Raw genomic sequence first — 18077 nt, forward strand, 5'->3', positions numbered from 1 at the left:
ATTAGCGACCTAACAAAAATATCTCTCAACTAGCGACCCACCCTCGCTTCGCTTCGGAAACATTACAACACACATGAAACCAAAAAAAAAAAATAAAAAAAAAATTAAAAAAAGTAGCCTATGTTCATCAGGGACAATGTCGGCTTCTAATGGAATATATGGAAATAATGGAAATAATTTTTCAAATCGGCCCAGTAGTTTCGGAGCCTATTCGAAACAAACAAACAAACAAATCTTTCCTCTTTTATAATATTATATTATCTCTCAATTATAACAATGAAGTTTTTGTGTTCGCTTAATATTAGAATGTGATTGAATTCTCGGTTAAATAAGTTTTGCACGGGCCGTAACAACAAAAATTTCCTTAATTAAAAACTCAATAAAAAAATTCCCGCCATAAATGCTTCTAAAAAAAGGCACAGGGAATGTTAACAAACGAACAGTCAAACTACAATTCGTTCTTCGAATACATATACACTAAATTGTCTGAAATTTTATACAAAAATCACCAATTTCAGTGGAAGGACTGCGTTCTGTGTCAAATTGAAGAGCAAACCAGTCAGCAACTTATTTTTAACGTTTCTCTTGTGGTCGTTTGAATTTACAAAAATAATTGTAATTTATAAATTAAGCGCTTGTCGTTTTAGCTCTGTCTGTTTAGGTTGTCTTGAAGAGATCGCTTTTAGCGATAAGACCGCCTATTTTACAAATGTATCGTGTTTTTTTAAAAATGTAAATTGTGTGTTGGTGTGCAATAAAGTGTACTCTCGCTCTCTCTCTCTCTTGTGTCTGCTCGAAGAGTCATCCTCAATAATATGTATCTGTGTAAGTTTATCTCGTTTTTACACGAGTTTACCGCTTTTCAAATGGTTCAGTGATAAACGCCTTTAAATTGATAACGTTATTTAGCCTTGTGCGCAAACCGTCGATAGATCGATTCTCTACTAATGCGTATAAAATAGGAAGCGTCGCCGCGTCGGAGTACCGAATTTTTCGCAGTGTGATCATAGGTATTGAACTGTACGGACGTGTTAGCGCATTCACATATAAAGGTTTCAGTAAGCTAATAACATTTATATGTCGTGGTTAACGACTTTTAGTAATATTAAGACGTTGTTTTGACTATTATTTTAAATGATGAAATGTTGTTTTGATAAATATCACAAAATGTAGGGTAGACTCCGTAACGCCACAGTATAAAATGGCGGTACGTGGACAGAGTCGTGGCATTCGTGTCAGGCAGTGATTCCGTCCGTCTCAGCAGTGAGTCTCTGACAGTCAGTCAGTCAGTCAGTCGGTCTGTCGGTATGTGCAACGAAACTGTCGGTTTACCCTGTCATTGTGAAAGCTGTGTGTGTTGAGTTTCAATAATTATTATTGAAAAGTTTTATTGACTAAACTGAGTTCAATCGAATACGAGTGATGACGGAAACTACCGCTTAGCCATCCCTGGCGCGCCCCGACATTAAATAACCATTTAATTTTATTTTGCTCTGAATTCAAGCATATCACTTTTTATTTTTTTTTAATAAAGTTATTTATGAAGTACCTACCTTTTTTCAAAAATCCCTTAACAGTTTCCGCAAAATATGTGATAACAATTTTAGTATTAAAAGCGTTAACGTTATTATTTTTAAGCGTTTTAAATTAAAAGATTCATACTTTCTGACTATATACGTGGTATATTGTATACGTTGTTTGTCGTATACCCCTACCCTGCTATATCCTAGGTCGGCAATTGACAGTTGACGCGCATAATTAAGACACAATAAAAACTTATCTCGCGATAAGATATAATCATCATTGCGCTTACGAATATCATATACGATGCAGCTAATAACACCAAACCTTGTTCCTTAGGTGATGCCAAGTGAAAATGGCTGGCTGGAAGAGCTTCAGAGAATGGATAGGTCTTTCGAAGCCACCCAAACGGGAGTTGGACAAGAGCCAGTATTCTCTAGTATCTTGCGGGGAACTCACCACGGACAACATTCAGCTATGGCTGGCTCTGCCTGACGAGGTGAAGAATGATCCTTCGTTGGCGTCCCTACGGCAGATGTACGAAAGAGACGGTAAGTTAACCAGACTTCTCTGCGGAATGGTCTTCAAATCTACCCCGCGATTGATGGCAATAAATCATTTTAGATTATAGACCAAGATAAACCTTTCTAGACGCAAGGTTTCCTTTTAATCCGTAAGCCTGAAGACTAGGAACGTTGTCTGTCTAAACGAGAAGCCACTTCTGGTTTCACTCTGACAGTTTCATGTGTTACGGGTGTCAGGAACGCACGAGACATGAGCGGATACATCTACGTGCATGTGGTGGGGTATTTTCTAAGACCGCGCGCCGAGTTTCGCCACCATCTTGCCTATTTCTGCCTTGGAACACTCATTCCGGTTTTAAGGGTGGGGCAAGCGTTGTACAATGTAAAATCACGCGGTGATGTCTGAGTTTGGTGACTTAGCAGCAAGTGATCCATGGCACGCAGGAGTACTGACCATCGAATGGTAAACGGTCTACTTAACAACAGCGACGATCGAGTTTTAACCGAGGAATCGTATGGAGAAATCGTGGTACAGCCTCCTACACACTTGGCCAAATAACTCTTTCAGTCGTATGACATTATTTTCACAAGATTTGTGTTTTACAATTACCAAAATCTTCCATGAGGTAAGAACTAGTATTAACACATTCATAAAAATATTTATGTGTATCTATGTGTGATATATCTAAGTAAACATTTACTTATTTGGTGTGCTAAATCAGCCGTTTCCAGTATCAATGGAAATTTTCGTTTGCATTATCCGATGAGCGAAGAAAATGGGTGATGCGTGCCACTTCTTGACCTGTCATCTACACTAGAGTCTTCATTGTATCGTTTGATGGTACGATAAACGAATCTTTTGGTTATATTCAAAATTTTCAGTATGTTAAAAATTTGAATTGGCGCGTAACCGCAACGATGCAGCGCAATAACTGCAACACGGTCTTCTTTAAGCGTCCACTCCATATTTAAAAATGAGTAAAATTCTAAAAGTATACATTTTTATTTTCATGAACAATTCGAAATTCGAATTCAATAAACTTTTTTGTGGCCAGCATTCTAAAAGAAAAGTTTTTACTGTGTGACAATACTTATGACCTGACTAGTTAGATATCTATGGGCTCCAGTAACCACTTAACACCAGGTGGGCTGTGAGCTCGTCCACCAATCTAAACAAAAAAAAAGATGTTGCTGAAAAGTTCTCTGGGGGAAAGACCGCGTGGGAAGCCTCCCACAAGGTGGTCCAACGACCTGTTCAAGGTCACCGGAATGGCTGGATGTAGACCGCGCAGAACCGGTTGTTTTGGCAAAGGTTAGATAGGGCCTATGTCCCGCAGTGGCTGATAGATAATACTAGAATTATTACGCCGGTAATAGTAACGCCATCTATCGCCGAATAGCCGAAACGAATATCAAAGGATCTAGTCACATCTAGAACGCTCGAGAAGTACAACACTATCAGATAGCGGAAACACACATCGAAAATACTCTACTTGTGAAAATTTTTCTCGATAATTTTAGAGATGTCGTATAGACTATAAAAGCGTTGCAGAGATGACACGAAGCAGTTAGTAATCAAATCAAATCAAATCAATTTTTTTTTTTTTTATTCAACGTAAATGAAAGTACATACTTGTTGAACGTCAAAAGAACTACCGCCAATTCACAAGAACTAGCCTCCGTCCTGAGAAAAATTGGCAAGAATCTCAGCGGGCATGTCTTTTTTTTTTTAAATATGAAATTATTATTTATTTATTTTTTAATATTAGATTTTTTTTTAATATGAATTTTTTACAATGAGTATTATAACGTAACAATTATTACAATATTGAAATGCCCGGAGCGAGCAACTCATTCCCACTTTGTGCAATCTTCTAGATAATCATTGACTTTATAGTAAGCGTTATTGCACAGATGTTCTTTAATAGTTTTCTTAAACCTATGTATATGTAGGTTCTGAACATCTTGTGGGATTTTGTTGTACAGGCGCACAGACAAACACCCGAATGAATTTCGTATCTTATGTAACCTACTCATCGGCACAACAAGCTTGTGTTTGTTCCTAGTATTTCTATTATGTATGTCCGACTTTTTAGGAACTACTCGAAGCGAAACAGCGAACGGATCACCTGAAGCGAAGCAGAAGAAGTGAATTAAGAATTTTAAAGTGTTTTGTGAGTTTTCTAAGTGACAATACAGTGTTAACTTGTAATTCGGTAGAGTTTTTATTTATCCCTAACCCCAACGCGTAACTGTATTGTTAATTTCGCCCAATCTCAATTCAGATAGTCAAGAAGCCAAGCCACTGCGCTAAAGCGACATCTTCAGTTCGCCCTTTGCGTATAATGACGTCACACTCTTCACAATCACCACAGACGACTCTGTACCAATTTCCTTTTAGGTGCTGTAGAAGCTACACCGTTAGCCACAAAATCGGGGAATCAAATCAAAGTACTGTCTTTGGTCGATCCTTCGCCCACAACAGTAGGAGATACTGAAGTCTGCAGCGCGAAGAAAGACTCTAATGAGACTCCCACGATCACAGAAATTAAAGGGTACGCTTAAAATTTATTTTTATTTTTTATTGCTTAGATGTGTGGACGACCTCGCAGACCACCTGTTTTTAAGTGGTTAATGGAGCCCATTAGACATCCACAACTTTATTGCGGCACCCACCTTGAGATATAAGTCATAAGGACTCAGTATAGTTACAACGGCTACCCTACCCTTCAAACCGCATTACTGCTTCACGGTAGAAATAAGCAGGGTGGTGGTACCTACCCGCGCGGACCTACAAGAGGTCCTACCACCAGTATTTTACTATCTTATTGCACTAGATCATCTGTAAATGAGTTGATTGTCTATCGGATGTTAGCCGGTGCCTATAGACGATAGACCAATGATCGAATCGATCCAGAAACACCTGAAGTCAGCGTCGGAACGGTACTTCGATAAGGCTATGCGTCCTGATAATCGCCTTATTGTTGCCATCGCTGACTACACAGGAGCCGGTTACCGTCGACGCCCTAGACACGTCCTTACGGATCCACCAGATCCAATAACCCTTGCATTAGACACCTTCATCTCTAACACTAGGAGCAGGCTTAGGGACTCTGGTAACTTTTCTCCTAGTTCTACGTGCAAACTAATCCATATATCAGCCCGCTGAGTTTCTCGCCGGTTCTTCTCAGCGGGTCGCGATTCCGCTCCGGTAGTAGATTCATTCGCGAAGCAGCTGCTCTTGAGTTGTTAAGTCTCTTTTGCAGGCGCTTGGGCAGCTGTTAGCAAGTTTCACCCCTCCTGACAGAGCGTTTGCTCGCCCACCTGTCCGGTTAAGACTAGAAAGGCCTCCGGGCTACCTGTAATCCTTCCTTCATACAAAAAAAACATCAAAGTCTTAATGTTGCCACCGTGGACGACGGTTAATTCACACTTCAACTTGTCTTAGTGCTGCTACTCCGAAAAGTATCGCTGCAACATTCCGAGGATATTAAAATTCTTGGGTCGAAATTACGTCTTTCGTTTTTATAATAAAAAAGTATATTATGATTGTTTTCAGAGCGGACAATGTACCAACAAACGAACATAAGAAGACGGAAAAGGTATAGTAGCGCTTACACGTAAATCTATTAAATAGTTATAGAAATTTGACGCATATGAGTGTTGTTAGCAATGAATTTATTTGTTTTTTGGAAAGTATGAAATATCAATTTAGAATTATTATTATTTTTTTTTTTATTGCCTTTGTAGGCAGACGGGCATACGGCCCACCTGATGGTGAGTGGTTACCGTCGCCCATGGACTTCAGCAATGCCAGGGGCAGAGCCAAGCCGCTGCCTACCGCTTAATACTCTCCACAAGCCTCGTTTGAAGAAGGACATGTCATAGCGCTCGGGAAACACCGTGGAGGGGAGCTCAGTAACAGAATGAAAGAAGTTTATAAGACTTGGCTTAAAGGTCTCGTTACTAGGCCGTAAAATCTTTTAAAAAAAACACTACCCGCACTAACAAATTGGGTCTGAACGCGCTTATTTGAAATACATTGCGCGCTGCAAAACTGATATTGGTTTTAACAGAAAACGAAACCAGCCTACTATATCAAGATGACAGTTCTGCTGGCGTGCTGGATTTTCTTCACAGTCATCTTCCTGACGCACGACGTTAAGAAGGAAACGAGGAGCGTCGCGTCCGTAGCGCCCGACGAAGTGAAAAGTGAGTATTGTTAATGGCAAAATCGGCCATTTTAATAAGCAAGTAATAAGCAAGTTTTGACGCCGTCGTGGCCTAACGGATAAGACGTCCGGTGCATTTGTGTTGAGCGATGCACCGGTGTTCGAATCTCAGGCGGGTACCAATTTTTCTAATGAAATACGTACTCAACAAATGTTCACGATTGATTTCCACGGTGAAGGAATAACATCGTGTAATAAAAATTAAACCCGCAAAATTATAATTTGCGTAATTACTGGTGGTAAGACCTCTTGTGAGTCCGCGCGGGTGGGTTTTTTTTTTTTTTTTTTTTTTTTTATGATTGAAAGTTTACTGGTGGCCCGAAGGCCTTTCCAGTTTCACCAGGACACGTGGGCGAGCAAAGGCTCAGCCAGGAGAGGTGGGATTTGCTAACAGCTACCCGAGCGCCTCCGAAGGAAACCTAACAGCTCAAGAGTAGCTGCTTCGCGAATGAATCTACTACCGGATCGGAATCGCGACCCGCTGAGAAGATCCGGCGAGAAACTCAGCGGGCTGATGCATGGGTTAGGTTGCACGTCGACCTCTTTGTCGAGTTCGACGAGTACGGTTACCGGGGTCCCTAAGCCTGCCCCTAGTATTAGAGCTGAAGGCATCTAATGCAAAGGTTATTGGATCTGATGGATCCGTAAGGACGTGTCTAGGGCGTCGACGGTGACTGGCTCCTGCATGATCAGGATTCGGGGAGTAGTCAGCGGCGGCAACGATAAGGCGATTATCATGACGCATAGCCTTATCGAAGTATCGTTCCGACGCTGACTTCATGTATTTCCGAATTGATTCGAGGCCCAGGTCGTCGTGTAGGTCAACGTTCCTCACGAACCACGGAGCCCCGACAGCTAACCTGCAAAAGCGGGATTGTAGGGATTGGAGGGTGTCTATGTGTGTGCGGGCCGCGTGAGCGAACACCACACTCGCGTAAGTCATGACGGGCCTTATGCAAGTTTTGTAAAGTGTCACCTTGTTCCGAAGGGACATTTTACTCCGCTTACAGATCATGGGGTAGAGTCTACCGAGAATAAACGCGGCACGGTCACGGACTGATTTTATATGCGGGCGGAATGTCATCGATGCATCCAGGGTAACGCCCAGGTACTTGACCTTCCTGGCCCAGGGTATGGGTTGTCTAAAGAGAGTAATCGGGGGTGTGAGATTCTTCCTCCTAATCCGGGAGGAAATCCGTGTGGAGCTTCCCCTCTGAAATAGCACCGCAGTACTTTTCGCTGGGTTGATGTCTATGCGCCATTTTCGGAACCACTGTCCTAGGGCTAGGGCTGCGCTCTGAAGCTTCTTCGCGATTAGGGACTTATTTCTACTAGAATAGTAAATAGTCGTGTCGTCGGCGAATAAAGCTAAATGGGTCGGCGGCGACCGGGGAATATCGTTGACGAATAAGCTAAATAGGAGGGGTGAGAGGACAGAGCCTTGCGGGACTCCAGCTGTGCGAGGTCGTGGGGAGGAGCGGGTTCCCTCGACTCGATATCGAAAAGAGCGGTTCGACAAGAAGTCTCGTATGATGAGCACGAGACTATCCGGCACGCCCATGTTGAATAGTTTGAAAATCAAACCATTGTGCCAGACTTTGTCGAACGCTTTTGCGACGTCGAAGAAGAGAGTAGACATGTGTAAGTAATGCGAGTGATATTACTCCGGTAATATTACTCTACGATGTAATGCAACATCACACATTACGCGAAGGAAACAAACATCACACTATCACCCAACATGTTTCTTTCTTTGTCGTGTAATGTTGCTTAGTACACGAACGGAACCGAGCGAGCGAGACAGACCGATCGACCAAAATAAATGAGCAAGCGACACGGAATTATTCCTAGTGATTTTGAACCGTATGCCCTGGCCGCTAGGTACATTTTTATACCTATGGTACGTCTGAATTTTAATATAGGTATTTGTGTTTATATTTTTCATGCGGCCAGCCAGTAGTTCCCCGCAAGTAGTTACTTAATTTTTAATTCGCAACTTTTGTAAAATCGCTAGTCGCTCGTAATTGTTTAGTAATATTTCATATTAATTTTTGTGTTTGAATTACTTCAGCACTTGTTTGAAAATAGTTTTATTATTTGTTTTAATGCGTGTTTAATAAGTGAAAGAAAGAACGGCGTCTAAATGAAAGTACAGTCCTCTTTGGATGCATTTTGAGGAGACCACGCCGAAACAATGCATCTACTGCTCTCGTATATTAACATTATTGTCGAGCTCAATTTGCAGTCCAAGTCGCCATATGAAATCCGTTCATCCCGCAATAAATTATATTAAGTAAAAAATAAAATTATTATATTATTAAGTAAGTCAATCTCTATCAAGTAATATAACAGTGTATTACAATACAAAGTTCATACTTTGTATTGTAATACACTACTGTAATGACACACCCGAATCATTACCTAAGTGATGTGTATGAACACATCACTTAAGTAATGATGCGGGTGTATAGATACAATGTATTCGTCGTCACAGTATCTATTGAACGCACCGAGTAATGTTAAGAGTGATGTGTAATGTTTTCGAGTAATATCACCTGTCTGTAAAAGTGATGTCATATCACATTACATTGGCAAGTGATGTTTTGCGCAAGTCTAGAAGAGAGCTCCCGTGTATAGCGGTTTTGGTCGATTAAGCCCCACAAGAATGTGCTCCGTGAGGCGGTGCACCTGTTGAACGCATGAGTGATTTGTACGGAATCCGAATTGTTCATCGATGAGAATGCCCTTGGATGAGACGAAATCTCTGAGGCGCTTGTAGAGCAGACGCTCATACAGCTTGCCTAGAGACATGAGGAGGCTAATCGGGCGGTAGCTCGTCGGATGATTTTTTGGTTTACCGGGTTTATGTATGCCGATAACGTCCGCTTCTTTCCACACCGCGGGAAAGATACAGTTCGCCATAGCGGCATTGAAAATAGATGCCAACATCACGATGAGTTGGACGGGTAGAAGTTTAATAACGCGGTTAGATATACCGTCGGAACCGGGAGCCTTGCGAGGACGTAGGTCTTTGATCAAGTCTTTAACTTCCATCGGGGTGACGGGTGGTAACGCATCCGAGGGTGGCAAGGAGGCTCTGCGTTCTACCTCACTGTCTACTAATTCTACATGAACAGGGTCCACGGATTGAGTGCTGGGCGTGCACTGGGTTTGCAATGTATCGGCCAGCAGCTCTGCTTTTTCGTCATCATCAAAGGCCGCGAGTCGGCCTGAGGGGCCTACGAGAGGGGGCATAGTTACTACCGTATCCGATTTGAGAGTACGAGCTAAGCGGTAGTAAGACCTTTGGGAGGGCGCGAGTCCTTCTAAGAAATCAGACCATCTGGCATCTCGGACTTCGGCGATGCGAGACTTTACGTCGCGTTGTAGGGCACGCATTCGAGTACGATTATCCGCGGTAGGATACCTGTCGTAGGCCCGTATCGAGGCGTTCTTAGCTCTAAGGAGTTCCCTAATATCGTCGGACAATTTGAAGCGGTGAAGGAAGTCCTCCGCTACAACTTGTTTCGATGACCTATCTAATGTCGAGGTGATGTGTGATGTTAAGATGTCTATGGCTTCAGCGGTATCCTGAGGAGACGGGGTAGAGTCCGGGTTAAACGGGAGCGATGGTGGATCAGATTCAGCCAGGCTGATGCCCAGCGTGTGCCAATCCACCACAGTCCTCGTGACGGGAACGGAATCGGGAGCGCGACCGAGCTTCATAACGACGGGACGGTGGTCTGAATCTAACTCTGAAACTACTTCGATCGAGTGTAAGCGCAGAGTTACGTTTTTAATAACGCTATGTCGAGTATATCCGGGCGATGTGCGATATTTAGCGGGTAGTGAGTCGGGGTTAACGGAGCGACGATATCGAAGGCGAGATCATCGACTAACGCGTCAAGCCGCCTGCCATTCGGGGTTGTGGTGTGTGAGTTCCACCTGATGTGTTTACAATTTAGGTCGCCCGCCAGAATGACAGAGCTCCCCATACCGAGCAGCGCCTCGATATCACTGCTTAGAACGATCTTATCCGGTGGAAGATAAACGGACGCGATAACGATCGGCGCGTGTCCCGTCAGTGAGATTCGGCACACTAATGCTTCGATATTAGCGAGCGCGGGAGGATCGAGCGGGACGCAATGCAGGGCTCTTCTATAGTAAATGACGGTACCACCACCACGGGCAGAGAGCCTGTCGTTCCTGACCATGTTATAGTTCGCGATTTTAGGGTCACGGCGCGCGGGCTTAAGTAGGGTCTCCTGCACTAAAAAGATATCAATTTGATGGTCACGCAAAAAGTCAGAAACCTGATCACGTTGATTTGCGAGACCGTAAGCGTTAAAAAATCCTATCGTTACGGATAGGGGCTTTATTCTACTTATATACGCCATTGATTACCGGCGGAGTGAGGGGAGGACGTACGTATTTAATGACGCGTATACGTCGGCGTATTCTTGCACAACGGCGATAAAGTGTTGTGCAGTGGAGGCAGCGCGAATGGCGTCGCCCAAAGCGTTAACGCGCTCAAAGTTGATCGACTGAAAGAAGTCGATCGCTAAAGCGAGATTGTCGGACGCGGTCGGAGAGCAAGTCGCGGGAGAGGGACGAGTTGCGGGGGCGGGACGAATCGCGGAGGAGGGAGTTGTAACCGTGTTCGTGTACGGCAGCGGTTTCGCCCAAGCCGAGACACTGGGCACCGGCGCCGGAACGAACGCTGGCTTAGCCTGCGACACAGAGGGTGCCGAGGCTATGATGTCTGGGCCGGAAGCTCGGAGGCGGTTTTGGCGGGCGACGCGGCGATTTATTTTCGGGGCTCGGGGGCATCCGCGGTAATTTGCGGGGTGACCCTGTGTACGACACAGGACGCAGCTAGGCGGTTCCGTCGCGGTTTTTTGATCGCGAGTGCAGAGGGCCGTGGCGTGATCTCCTAAACACTTGACGCATCGGGGGCGCGCGTGACAGTTACGGGAAGAATGCCCGTATAATTGGCAGTTATGGCACTGGCTAGGTGTGCCTTTCTTGTGTGGGGTTTCGACGGCGATTCCGGAAAGGCTACAGACCGTTCGGATGTTGAATATTTGCTTACCCTCGGGGGTAGGCTGGAGGGCGACGAGAACCATGTTATATGGCTCCCTTCCGCGACCTGTGTGCATGCGGTGTACGGAGTTAACCGGTAGGCCTTGTTCGAGAAGGTCGGCCTTGACTAGCTCGGCATCCAACTCTTTAGGGATGCCACGTATGACGGCACGGAGTTCGCGCTCCTCCTGGAGCGTATACGTGTGGAAACTTATACGCTCCTTACGGAGGTAAGAAGAGAGGGCCCTATGGTCGTCGGGTGTTCGAACCTTAATTTGAATGCCGTTCGCGAGGTTACGGGCATTCGTGAAGTTGATATTTTTGGCCTTAAGGGCCAGGGAAACTCGATCCCAAGCTGCCTTCTCTTGGAGGATTACCGGGGGAGGGGTCGGGGTTTTATTTTGTGCCACCGGACGCGGCGACGGAGTGGCACGCGCTGGAGGCGCAACGGGAGTCTGAGGGCGGGGGCGCGACGCGTTCGCGGCTTTGCTAATTTTAGCGGCCGCGGGAGCTCGAGACTCCGCGGCACGCTTCTTACCCTTTTGTACCAGGGTGAATCCATCCGTCGATGAGACGGGAGCGAGGTCGACCTCCATCTCCGAGTCAGAGTCGGAGGACGAGGAGGCGGGCGCAGGTGACCTACGAGCAGGTGTTTTGGAGGGCACGACGGAGGCTGCGGATGATCGCGCTGCTGGAACGGTGGCCACGGCGGACGACGCAGCAGTTTTACTCGCCAGTATAGGCGACGCGGGAACGGCAGGCACGACGGAGGCTGCGGTGCTCGATGCAGAAGCTTTGCACGCAGGTACAGGCGACGCAGGAGCAGCGAGCTCGGCGGAGTCCACGAGAGGGCTCGCGGTGTGATCGGCCTTGAAGGCCAGAAACTCTGAGGCGAGCTGTGGGTGGCGAAGTCGGAGGAATTCCGCGAATACAGCGTCCATGATCGCTGAGTGCCCAGGTGGGGCGGCCCCGGGTCTTGAAAACACTCGCCTTGCGGCGAGGCCCCAACTTCTCGGACCTGAGTGGTTCTATTGAACACAGGTGGCGATGCGGCACGATTACTACAGGACAAAGAAAAAACACAACAAAACGGAAATAACAAAAAGAAACAGAACAATTAAACACTTCCAGGAAAACAGTTTGTCGGCAGATGTACCACGAACACAGAAACAACAAAAGGAAACAAAACAAATAAAAACTTCCAGGAAGAGCACTTAGTCGGCAGATGTACCACAAACACAGGCCGCGCGAACAATGGCCGGGCTAACAAAAGCCAGGCGAACAAAGATCGGGCGATCGAGTGGTCGATGAGCACGTCCGCACGTGACGGGTGCCTCTATCGGAATGCGCGGGTGGGTACCACCACCCTGCCTATTTCTGCCGTGAAGCAGTAATGCGTTTCGGTTTGAAGGGTGGGGCAGCCGTTGTTACTATACTTCAGATCTTAGAACTTATATCTCAAGGTGGGTGGCGCATTTACGTTGTGGGTGTCTATGGGCTCCAGTAACCCCTTTATACCAAGTGGGTTGAGAGCTCGTCCACCCATCTAAGCAATAAAAACTTTTTTTCAGTGTTGCATTATTGGGCAATCCAAATCCATCCGCTAAAATAATAACTACACGGGGAAAAAAGCGAGATTATACCGTAAAAGTATTTTTTGATTAGAAAAACATGCTGAACTCTTTGTTTCAGCTATGAAGTCTGCATCTCTAGAAGCGTCGCGCCCACACAGCATCTTAATCAGTGTGTCGGGACCGTTCTTGGCGGAGAACGACGAAATCAAGCTCAATGATACCATAAAAGAGAGAAGCAAAAGCGTCACAATGTGGCTTGAAAGCTCTCGGACGAATGCTATGAATTTGAAAGAGGTCCGATGCTGCAATGTATCAATAGATCACTTGTAGCTGTTTTGTCTTCACAGAACTTGAGGGTTTTCGGTAAATCTTGGTGGCGTCACAAGCGAAAAGCACCAATGCGCTTTCCGTGGATGGCATGCCTACTAAGATATTTTCTGTTATGATGGCCAAACGGCATTACGTATTATAAGGCACGTGTAGGAATTGCCTCCCAAGTTTAAGGTTTGAAGGGAGACTTATGCAATCGAGTCTTTGACATCGAATCTTGGGATGGACAGCATTTGCGATGCAGCTACGGACCCCAGTAGCTAGTTACAATCCGAGACCTCCATCCATTTAGTGCAATAGCAATATGAGGTTTTTCATTAGATGAAAATTTACTGGTGTCTGGTGTAAAATTTACGTTCTGTGTGGTCGGCGCAGCATGTCCTCTTATCGTGCTGCCTATCTGAGGTCAATCTTGGGTCATGTCTCCAGTATTATATCCAATCGTGCCACACGGAGCGACTTTTCCTCTTCTTTTTTCTGTTTTTTTTTTTTTTATTACTTAGATGGGTGGACGAGCTCACAGCCCACCTGATATTAAGTGGTTACTGGAGCCCACAGACATCTACAACGTAAATGCGCAACCCACCTTGAGATATAAGTTCTAAGGTCTCAGTATAGTTACAACGGCTGCCCCACCCTTCAAACCGAAACGCATTACTGCTTCACGGCAGAAATAGGCGAGGCGGTGGTACCTACCCGTGCGGACTCACAAGAGGTCCTACCACCAGTAATTACGCAAATTATAATTTTGCGGGTTTTATTTTTATTACACGATGTTATTCCTTCACGTGGAAGTCAATCGTGAACAATAGTTAAGTACGTATTTCATTAGAAAAATTGGTACCCGCCTGCGGGATTCGAACACCGGTGCATCGCTAGATACGAATGCACCGGACGTCTTATCCTTTAGGCCACGACGACGACAACATCTTCTTTTATCTCATCCATTTTTTACACTAAAATTTCAACAATGTTATGATACCTTTAAGCCATGTCGTAGCTTTTTTAATGCCCGTATAGGCAGACGAGCATACGGCCCACCTGATGGTGAGTAATTATCGTCGCCCATGGACTTCAGCAATGCCCGGGGCAAAGCCAAGCCGTTGACAGCCGTTAAGTACTCTCCACAGGCCTCGTTTAAAGAAGGGCATGTCATAGCGCTCGGGAAACACCGTGGAGGGGAGCTCAACTTAGCTCCCCCATAGGTTATTACGTGTTCCGATCTTTTGACGACAAACGTGAAGCTTTTTTTTATGGTCCAGAAATCCGAGAACTGGACAATTTATTTAGATGAAGACGACACGTTGCCGGATTTCGGTGGAGCCGAGACGAGATCTGCGATCTTGAAATTGAGGCCAGGGATATCTGCGAACCGGAACTGCTCCCTAAAAATTGTGACGACCTCAAGGGCTTTTGTAGCTTTTAGCGTGGCATATAAGCTAGATCCAGTGGACGAAAATGTGGGGGTCATATACGCCTGCGTCCTCCTCGTCGGACTGTACGTCTTAATTATCTTTGAGGTGATTAATGTTTATGTCAGATTCGCAAGTAAAACGAGCTTACTGGTGTTAGAACCACTTGTGAGTCCGCACGGGTAGGTACCACCACCCTGCCCATTTCTGCCGTGAAGCAGTAACGAGTTACGGTTCGAAGGGCGCGGCAACCGTTGTACTGTAAAAACTGAGACCTTACAACTCATGTCTCGATGTGGGTGGCGGCATTTACGTTATAAATGTCTATGGGCCGTGAGTTCGTCCACCATCTAAGCAATAAAAAAATTGCTTTAGAATATCTTTTGCATGGAATAACCTTTTTATTGGTGTGTGCAGCGCGTGCTTACTACCAGTCTGATGTTCAACGATCAGCGGAGCCCATAGACATAGTCAACGTAAACGTCGCCCTTAAAACTTGGGCTACATGCCTCAATCGCGTAGTATAACTGTTTCAAGTCTTATTTTCAATCGCGGCTTCACTAGGCGCGGCGGTGGTACCTACCCGTGCGGACTCACAAGTCGTCCTACCACCAGTAATTACGCAAATCATAACTTATGACGGGTTTGATTTTAATGACACAATGCTATTCGCTCATAGTCATTCGTGAGTACCTGTTAAGTACGTGTTTAATTAGATGTTAGCGGGATTCGAAGATCGGCACAGTCGCGTCTTATCGTTCAGGCCTCGACAACTGCTAGCCAAGATTGATGTAGACAGACCATATGGTATCTCCCGGTCATCATACCAGGTGGTGGTAGGATGCCACCCTGCCTATTTCTGCCGTGAAGCAGTAATGCGTTTCAGTTTGAAGGGTGGGGCAGCCGTTGTAACTATACTTGAGACCTTAGAACTTATATCTCAAGGTGGGCGGCGCATTTACGTTGTAGATGTCTATGGGCTCCAGAACCACTTAACACCAGGTGGGTGGTGAGCTCGTCCACCCATCTAAGCAATAAATAAATAAAAGGTTCGATGCGACAGCAGTTACAATAATTGTGTCCGATCTTATGTCTCGAGGTATAAGACTGCCAATAGACCCCAGTAATTACTTAGCAGCAAATGTGTTGCGAACTCGTCCTCTGATCTGTCTCAGTTGCAAAAGTACATATCGAGGGGCGAAAAGCTCTTCGGTTTAAGCGACATTTCGCTTAACACGCGCCATTTTTCTTTGTAATTAAAAATGCGTTTTGTTTGGTATTAACTAGCATCAACAGTTCGATATTTTTAATTGAACTTCAATTAAGCTTACTCCGTTGAAACTGCTAAAGAAGTATTTTTTTAAACTTTAAATGGCTCTCTCTCCTGTAAAGTTGCAAAAATGTCCCAATCTATTATATTATGTGTCGGAGACGGTCTTTAGTTTGGTAGCTAAACGAAACGCAGCATGATTCCCGAGAGATGGCAGCACGATTTCGGTATCGTCGGAACTCGGCCAACTTCGTGCTACGACAGAGCCTAGCCGATGGAGGCGCGTAGACGCCATCACACTTACCAACCAGCCTTCTTGAAGAGCGGCGCCACCGTCCTAAGAACTGTCATTCGTTTTCATTTGCTGACGTCAAGAGAAGATTTCTAAATTGTTCTAAGTTAACAAACGTGATTGGTCTACTGAGTATTTCTCTTAGCTCGATCACCTTATTCGCCCCTGCGATGTCTGGCGATGGTGTTAATAATTGTAGCTTCTTCGACATATATATATTTTTCAGATCATCAACCGTACGCTTGCGGCCGTAACGATGTCCACAATGTCCCTCGCAGCTTTAGCTTTGGCTGGAGATCGGCCCGCCCTGTCCGAAGTCATAACCTGGTTGAACGAGGAAACCTTGATCCTCCTCTTCAGTATGATGCTACTTGTTGCTATTATGGCTGAAACGGGAATCTTCGACTTCTTGGCTGTGTTCACATTCCAGGTATTGTCATTACTTATAGGTACCGCCATCCTGCATTGTTTAGTGGAACAACGCAAAGCGCTATCTAGTGCGGAGTAGACGAACGAAAGTAAAGTATTGAATGTCAATACTTCGAATTCGAATAGTAATTCCGCTGTATGTTTTATATATGTTATAGCGGTAGGACGTATTTTTATCGCGCACAATTTTTATTTGGCACCATTATCGAGTCTTTTAGGCACAAACAGCCAAGCATATTAATTCCCAGGGTAGGACTGATTCAGACTAAATCCTTACAAGGAGGAGGAGTATTGACTGCTCACTATTTTAATTATACAGACGGTTAAATTACTAGAACAATTCCGGATTACAATGATAATAAGTGATTTAGAGCCGAAGGATTTTTATATGGCCACCACGTGCGAACGCCGTCAACAATAGAATAAACGACTTATCATTCGCCCGCCATTACGAAGCTATTACCATTCGGTGTTGCCAGCTCATAATTAAAGTTACCATTTAGTAAAATACTAACAGATTAAACGTTATCAAAATAACAGAACGATTGACCAATTACTAATATGATAATAAAATAAATTGTTATTAAATAAATATTAACTGATTTTTCATTATTTAATAATGTCTCTTGTCGCGTTATGTAGATACAGATACAATGTCGTATTTATGGTTTTAGGTGACCAAAGGTAAACTATGGCCGCTGATTCTGCTGCTATGCGCCATCACTGCAACGGTATCCTCCATACTGGATAATGTTACCACCATTCTCCTCATGTCTCCAATCACCATACGGTAAGTCTTGTCAAACATAACACAGGTAGACTTGATAAGACAATCTGTTCAAGATCTCACAGCGCGGAACGAAACTCATATTATTATGCTACTTTTTTTTAAAATACTATCTGTGCATTTTTCACTCAATCTCGACTGAGGCTTTTTGGCGGGAACACGAGGAGTGAAGTTGTGTGATTTGTTTTATTTAGTATATTTAGTGTTTCTTCAGGTTTAAATGTGTAATAACGGTGGTTTATTAACTGTTTCATATCTGTGAAAGTGCACAAATGTGGGAAAATGAAACGAAGCCGCTGGACTTAACTTCTTGGGATCCTCCAAAAAGTCCACTAAAAAATCGCAGTAAATGACCATTATTTTACTGAGATTATATTTCATCCCATATCATCTCGTCTCATTTCATTTCATTTCACCCCAGTTGATTAATGTATCAAATTAATCATTTTAGATCAAGAGCCCGTCGAACGACAGTTTGTCTAGACCACACAAAAAGTCTCCATTTAAGTTATATCAAGACCTGACTAGTTGTCTCTCAGTTCACTGAGTTCCTCGACTGATCTTCTTAGTCGCGATTCCGATCCGGTGGTAAATTCTGCGAAGCACTGCTCTTGCTAGGGCTAG

At 44.6% G+C, this 18077-nt stretch overlaps 1 protein-coding gene across 2 annotated transcripts in view; it reads left to right on the forward strand.

The window, feature by feature from the left end:
* Positions 1-18077, forward strand: part of LOC114244172 (P protein) — a 43059-nt gene that overhangs the window by 13615 nt on the left and 11367 nt on the right. The window contains exons 2-9 of one of the 2 annotated variants that reach the window (XM_089737795.1): positions 1861-2072; positions 4447-4600; positions 5605-5647; positions 6122-6257; positions 13052-13227; positions 14526-14783; positions 16464-16667; positions 17341-17456. In XM_089737795.1, the coding sequence (XP_089593921.1) occupies positions 1877-2072; positions 4447-4600; positions 5605-5647; positions 6122-6257; positions 13052-13227; positions 14526-14783; positions 16464-16667; positions 17341-17456 (1283 nt within the window). In that variant the 5' untranslated portion in view covers positions 1861-1876. The remainder of the gene's footprint in view (positions 1-1860; positions 2073-4446; positions 4601-5604; positions 5648-6121; positions 6258-13051; positions 13228-14525; positions 14784-16463; positions 16668-17340; positions 17457-18077) is intronic. The other variant, XM_089737796.1, reaches the window with a different exon arrangement.

This window comes from Bombyx mandarina, chromosome 23, assembly GCF_030267445.1.
Source record: "Bombyx mandarina strain Sakado chromosome 23, ASM3026744v2".
In the NCBI taxonomy this organism is placed as follows: domain Eukaryota; kingdom Metazoa; phylum Arthropoda; class Insecta; order Lepidoptera; family Bombycidae; genus Bombyx; species Bombyx mandarina.